Source organism: Musa acuminata, chromosome BXJ2-7, assembly GCF_036884655.1.
Source record: "Musa acuminata AAA Group cultivar baxijiao chromosome BXJ2-7, Cavendish_Baxijiao_AAA, whole genome shotgun sequence".
Lineage (NCBI taxonomy): Eukaryota > Viridiplantae > Streptophyta > Magnoliopsida > Zingiberales > Musaceae > Musa > Musa acuminata.
Genome location: NC_088344.1, coordinates 32201994 through 32210000, shown reverse-complemented (window position 1 = coordinate 32210000; position 8007 = coordinate 32201994). Strand labels below are relative to the sequence as shown.

Sequence of the window (8007 nt, the reverse complement as noted above, 5' to 3'; positions counted from 1 at the left end):
AATTGCCCCTCGAAACTAATAATCGTATCGAAAAGTTCGACCCTGTCTTTCTCGAAGGTCCAGAGCTGGTCTCCCGGCCTCCAAACATACAGTTGATTGATGAAGTCACGTGCAAGAAGGACACAATCTGGGTTCGACGGAGCTGATGACATGCATAGGAAAAAGTTGGGTTCAAGCAAGCAAGGTGGGAGTTGCAACCACGCCCTAGAGAAGGGATTCAGCAAGAGCATCCGGCTGTGGTTGGAAGGATTAACAACCAGCCAACCGTGCGAGCAATTACAGAATAAAGTCCTTGTCACTGGGTAGCCATGTAACTCGATTTTGAAGGTGACTTCCTTGTCTACGACGCTCCGCAGGCTGCATGCAAGATTCTGGAACTCTGTGGTGATTAGCCATGGGGTCTTCCACATCGTCGGGTCAAATTTCGGGGCGGTGGCCCTCCAATCCTTGCATGCTACACTAAGGCGCACGGCATCCTTGGGGTTCATCGACGTCAATAGAGACTCCACAATATCGATTGGAATGTACCTGGTTGGCCTAGTCTCACTTTCGATCTCCCTCTTCTGCTTCTTATCGGTTGTGACTGCAGATCTACGGTGGAAGAAAAGCATAGAGAGAAGTAATTTGTAAAATGACTGCAGATCTACATTGCTTAATCGATGTAGAGGAGGATGCTTACTTGTGTGGATTGGGAGGAGGAAGGGCATTACGATCGGGGTCCAATTCGGATCCATTGTTCGTCATCTTTGTCACCGCTTAGTCATTAACCGCTGGAAGGAAATTGTATTAGAGGAATGACAAATTTCATCGATCGCTTATATACGATTGAGTGGTTGTTTGTATTGAATGTATAAAATATAAATAGTATATTTCCTAACATTTATAAAATGTTTTATAATTCATACAAAACATAATAATTTGTTATTTGATTTATGGAAAGAAGTATGCAATCCATTATAGAAAGCTGAAATTTAATACTTTGCATATAATACATAATTCTCAATAAGCATAAAACTCCAAAAAAAATTGTTTTTGCTGGCATAAATATTTTCTGCCAGCTAATCATTTATTTTTTGCTGGCATAATTATGATTTAGATTCTCGATAATCATAATCCTATAGGAACTCTCATCTAATGCTTCTCCAAATATCATATATAAGATCAGGAGACCAATAGAATCCTATTGCGATCCAAAAGGTAAAAAAATACGAGCACAAATGCCTAGTAAAATAAAAGGAAAAAATTCAAAGGAAAATTGTGATAAATAAATAGCTAAATATAATTCATAAATATCATTTATGTTATGCATGAACATGAGCTCAACGAAGGAAATAAGAGAGAATAAATTTGTGAATGGTGCATATCATATGATAATATTTACTTGATAATATAACAATCATTAAATCATCCATCAAACAAATCAACTGAAACTTCAGCAAAACTTCTTGGTCCAAAGTCAGATACTATAACAGGTATATTTGGACAATGAGTATAGTTTTGATCATAGTTTGATTTGAATTAGAATTAAATCGGAATCAAATTAATCTGATAGTTCGTTAGTTTCAAACCAAATCAAAATCAACTCGAGATGATTCTGGTCCAGTTCCTGATTTTGAGAAATCAGAACCGATGATTTCGGTTTCAAACCAATGGTTTCAATTTTAAATCGGTTAAATATACTAAAAATATAAATATAACCATTACAGTGCTTGTGGTATAGTCATTAAACAAATAATTTTAAATCCCATAAATCTGTTTCAAATCTTAATAGCATCATTTATTTAATTATACTTTTATACTTTTAATCAAAAAAAATTTTATGTTATTATACTCATTATATTTACATCTATTTTTAAATTTTAAACTAAAATTATAAATAATTTATATTTTGATTTTATTTGTAATTTAAAAATACTAAAATATTTAACGGTTTGAAATGAAATTGATAGTTTCAGTTTTGATTTCAAAATCGCAGTTCAATTTTGGGATCTGATTTTGGAAAATCGAAATCAATGGTTCCTGGAATCGATAGTTTCGAAACCATGGTCAAGACTAATCGAGTAGATTGTGTGATGGTAGTCCTACAATTCATGCATAATAATCAAAATCTTAAATGAAAATGATAAACCTCATTGTCTTTCTATTAATTATATTAGAATTATTTTTAATTACTCATAAATTTCTCTGCTTATTTAAACAAAAAAAATATGCTCATTATTAAGTAATGTTTGTTAAAACATAAGTTCAATAGGATTCAGAGAAATAAATGACCTCCAAATTTTTATTAATTTTTGTGCTTATGGATAACAGTACAATTTATATTGTTACCATTTAAGTATTATCTTTTATCTTTTAATAAGTTAATTAGATATGATTTTAGAAATAGGGGTTTTTTATTTAAATTATTATTTTATACCTATAAATAGATTTTGTTTATACATGGGATTTGTCTGAGCAAGAATACATGGGATATTCCTCTCATGACGCCGAGAGTAGATGATTCTCTATCAACACTCAATAGCCCTCGTAAGGTCGACTACCACTCCCAATGACCAGCTGTACTAGATCTGGGATAGCCAAACCTATAAGTATGATATCAAAGAGTGGAGCACTCATACAGAACATCCTTGGTGTCTCAAGTCTAAGGACCAGATACACCACTAGGACTACGGAATCGCTATCTGACAATAAGACATCATCAACCATCCAGCATTCCGTAAGCGGATCAATCAGTGAACTCATTCTCCAATGAGCACCTGTACTGTATCCCTAGTGTCCCTACACAAGTAGTTATGAGACCAGCTGCATCCATCATATGGACAGGTATACAACACACCAGTCTGTCCGGTTATCACGATGTCCCTCTCGAGTAACCTATGACTGGGATTATTTAGGATCTGTGTTTAAAGGTGAATCGATCTCATTATCGTGATCTCATCACGATCCGATTCCCATTACACAAATCCAAGGATATCACAATATATATATATACATATATGCAATAGTTATAAAGTGATATATATCAAAATATAATAAGCAAAAAGATTCTGTATCAAGTCACACGTGTCATCACTCACATGATTGGCTTGTTGGGTACCTATGACTAGTAGTTTAGTCATATAGGACTTAAGTCAAAGAGTAATTTATAATCTTAAAAGTGTTTTCTTTTTGAGAAGTTTAATATAATTTTTTATATTTTTATCTTAGTTTCTTCTTCTTCTATTTGATTTGATCTTGGGATAGTAGTATATTGTTACTACTATTTGAAAAAGGATTATACTTATATATATGATCTTCTCCTTTTTTCACATCGTATTAGAGCTACATGGGTGGTAGCTTGTATTACAAGATCTTCTTGGTAAAGAAGATAACTTTCTTTTTTACTATAGATTATAATAGTTGAGTTGATGGGTTTGATATTGAACTTTTCAATCAGTCTAACTACAAAATTTATAAGACCTGTTTGAAGTCGTATCTCATAAGAGAAGATCTATGAGTTGTGGTTGGTGATGATGCAATAACAACACTAAATACTGTAGATGAAGATGTCACGAAGAGATAAAGGATATTAGATGCAAAAGTTGATTTTATATTAAAGAGCTCTATCTCTCATGATATCTTCATGATATCTTTGAATACATTATTGGTTGTAAATAATCTTTAGAGATTTGGATAATTCTTGATACATTGCATTACAAAAATAATATAACTTAACTTCAGTATTTAAAGAATAATTTAATAAATACTATATAAGGTGATCCCTTAATTTTTTAATATTTTTTAAAAATTAAAAATTAATGTTTAGAGATATCACTCTTAAATCCAAATGAGTCTATTTCTAATACATGAATAAAATATTTTATTATTTATTATATATATATATATATTATATTATATTTATTCAATGATAGCTCAATAATCAATTTTAGTAGAGTTGAAAAATCTTGTTGCTTCTTAAGAATCCTTAGCTTATCAACTTGCAGAGTTTATGCTTTAGGGAAAGATGAAGATGCTCATTTATAAATAAGAAGGATATTGATAAAGATAAAAAGAAGAAGGATAATGTTAATAGCAAGCGAGAGTCTTCTTCAAATAATGGTATAAATTGAAAAGTGTTATAGGTGTGATAAGATAGGCTACATCAAGAAAAATTATCATGTTAAGATTAAAGGAGAAAATATTACAAATAAAAAAGATTATTTCAATGCTAATAATGAAGATTAGGGCAAATGTTTCATGGCTAAAACCATTATAGTGAAGGCCATCTATTAACTTCAAACATAACTTGATAATTGATTCAAGATATGGTCATCATCTTATTCGTAATCGTACTAAATTCACCAATATTCATTATCATGAAAGTAATGATGGAATCATCATGACAAATAATATTGTTCACCAAGAAAGAAGACATCGTAACAATCTTAAATAAAGACAATGATCTTATTACATTGAATAATATGTACCATATTTCAAGTATGAAGAAAAATCTCTTTTCTATTACAAATACAGTTAATACTGAAAATTATATTTATTTTAGTCCTAATGAAGTCCAATTTCTTCATAACATAAAAGAATTAAATATAGATTTAATACACACTAGTAAAAGGATTAATGATTTATATATTTTGTTAGCATTTTGCCATTATGTTGATAGGATGAGTACAAATGATAGTGCATTAATCTGGTATGCTAGACTTTGGTCATATAAATTTTCTTAAATTAAAGATTATGATACAGAAAAGTTTTAATTAATGGTCTTCCCAATCTTACTACTTTTAGTAGTAATGAAGTTTATGAAAGTTGTCAATACGCTCAAAGCACACAAGCAACCTTTTGATATATTACTTTTGAGATACAAATTTTTCTTAAAGATTATTTACGGTGATCTAATGGGCCTTTCTCAAACTCTATCCTATTGATAATTTTACAAAGTTCATTTGGTCTACTTTATGACGGAAAAATCATATGTTTGTTTTAAAATTTTAAGAGTTAAGTTGGTGTTCTTGGAAGAAAATTAAAAAGCTATGCATCGATAATGATGGAGAGTTTACTTTTGATAGATTCTTCAACTTTTGTAAATTGCATGTCATCTGAAGAAAACTCACTTATGCATATGCACCACAACAAAATGGTGTGATAAAATTGAAAATTTGACATGTCATGGAGACTTATAATTATTGGCCTTATGCAAAGAATTTACCCAAAGTCTTATAGGCAGAATATATAACATGTACAACTTATATTATTAATCAGATTCCTTTTAGTCTAATTAATCTAAAGTCTTCATATGAGCTCATATTTGATAAGAAATCAAATATTAAATATTTTAGTATATTTAGTTCTTCTTCACATATCAGGTTCAAATAGAAGCAAACTTAATACTAAAGCTAAGAAATACATCTTTATTAGTTATTAATAAAAAATATTAAAAATGTATGGATCCATAAACACATAAGTATGTGGTATATTGAGATATTATATTTGGTGAAGTTTCTTTTTCTTTTGAAAATATCAATCATAACAGTGAAAGTGATATATGTTCGAAACATGCTAGTTTACTTTATCATCTAATGATTTTATGGAATTTAGCTTATCTTATTCCTCATTTATATCTACTCTATTATTTCTTCAACACTAATGGTGAAGTAAAGTGATAGAGAGTAAAAATATTTATCATGAGAAAATTCTATCATTGAGAAGATAAAAAAGAATAATTATCGAGCCACTATGTTATAGAGATGAAGATAATATAAACATATATCATAGTTTCTTTTCTAAACCAATTGATGATCTGATAAAACTAAAAGTATTAAGATGTGGGAGCATGTCATGGATGAAGAAATGAAGACCCTCGTATAAATAAAACTTGGGTTCTTATGTCAAAGCCTACAAATATAGATCCAATTACGTACAAACAAGTCTATAAGGTGAAACATAAGTTAGATAGATATAAAGACTGTCATAAGGCAAAACTTATTGCAAGTGAGTTTTCTGAAAAATATGAAGAAGATTATGAGAAAACTTTATCCTTTTAGCCAAGATGACATATATTATCCTTTTAGCTAATTTTTTATGGAAGCTTTGGCAATTTTAATGTGAACAATAACTTTCTATCTGGTGAAATTGACAATGACATTTATATGAAATAGCCACCAGGGTATACTTCTATTTTTAAATTAAATTATGTTTATAAGCTTATAAAGACCCTCTATAGGTTAAAGTAAACTCCTAGAGTTTGGTATAGAAAAAATTGCTTAATACTTATATTTCTATGATTATTTTTTTTTCTCATTCAAAACTTAGCTTATTTATTAAAAAGCAAGGAAGCCTATATGCTATTATTCTTTTATGTGTTGATGATATGATTAGTACTGGTAATGACGAAATAAAGATTTTAAAGCTTCATAGTACTAGTTATAGGTGCTCTACAAACCAATCATGTGAGTGATGACATGTGTGACATGGTATGAATTCTTTTTACATATTATATTTTGATATTTTATCACTTTATGATTCTCATTACATAGATCCATAGATATATATATATATATATATATATATATATATATATATATATATATATATATATATATATATATATATATATATATATATATATATATATATATATATATATATATATATATATATATATATATATATATATATATTGTAATATCCATGGATCTGTGCAATGAGAATCAGATCGTGATAATATCACGATAATGAGACCGATTCATATTTAAACACAAACCATAAATAATTCTGGTCATAAGTTACTCGAGAGGAACATTGAGATAATCAGACAGATTGATGTACTATATACCCATCCATATGATAGAGGCAGTTGGTTTCACAGTTGTTCATATGGAGACACTAGAGATATAGTGCAGATGCTCATTGGAGAATGAGTTCACTAATTGATCCGCTCACAGAATGTTAGATGGTTGATAATGCCTTATTGTCAAACAATGATTCCGTCGTCTCAGTAGTGTATGTAGTCTTTAGACTTGAGACATCAAGGATGTCATGTATGAGTACTCTACTCTTTGATACTAGACTTATAGGCCTGAAAGTTTTAGATCTAGCATAACCGGTCATCGGAAGTGGCGACCAATTTTACGAGGACTATTGAGTGTTGATAGAGGATTATCCACTCTCGATGTCATGAGAGGAATATCTCATGTATTCTTGCTTAGATAAATCCTTGGTCAGGGTCATTTGAATTGAGAGAGAAAGAGTACTCCGGGAGAATTCGATTAGAGCGAGACTCGAGTAGAAACTGTATGGGCCTAATAGTACCATGCTCGGTATATGGTCTTTGAGGTATTAGATGGATGTGAGATTATAGATATATAGTAATTGAGGATAGATAAGTCTAATAGATTGGATGACCTTGTATCATTTAGGGGCTGCGACGTAGTGGACTAGTATGTCCACAATCGATAAGTCGAGTGAATTATTATGAAAAAAATAATTTACTAAGCCAAAAAGAGTTCTGATAAGTATGACTTATGGCTAGTTCGATATTCGCCTAGAGGGTCACACACATATGACAGGCGTTGCGACAAGTGGAGGTTCAAATATAAGATATCCGTCTGAACTTCTATCTTATTGGATATACAATAAGCTCATGAATTATTGGATCCTATGGATGAGATCTAATATGAGCCAATAATATATTATTGGATAGAGATCTACTAATCTAAGAGACTTGGGTAGTTGGATGGAGATCAAATACCCAATAAGGTAGGATCAATTATGGTTAAGTTGATAGGGGGCATCTATAAATTAAAGGAAACCAAACACATATATGGCAAAGGTTTCTTGGTTGCCATATTCTATTCTCCTCTCCTCTTCTTCTTATAACAGGTGTGGAGATTTGAGCAGTAATTTGAGGAGCATCGTCGTAATCCTACTGTGTAAACTTGCAAAAGCATGATTCATAATGATACTTGGGGTCACAATATATGACTGTTAACACACAACTACTTGCAAGTAAAA

The 8007-nt window shown here is 30.5% G+C and overlaps 1 protein-coding gene across 1 annotated transcript in view; it reads right to left on the bottom strand.

Moving 5' to 3' along the window:
- Window positions 1–744, bottom strand: part of LOC135616398 (F-box protein At3g56470-like) — a 1223-nt gene extending 479 nt beyond the window's left edge. Inside the window, exons 1-2 of the mRNA XM_065115589.1 lie at window positions 680–744; window positions 1–591 (exon numbers count right to left, since the gene is read on the bottom strand). The exon at window positions 1–591 is cut by the window's left edge and continues 292 nt beyond it. Coding sequence (XP_064971661.1) covers window positions 1–591; window positions 680–744 — 656 coding nt within the window. The remainder of the gene's footprint in view (window positions 592–679) is intronic.
- Window positions 745–8007: the final 7263 nt, after the last annotated feature.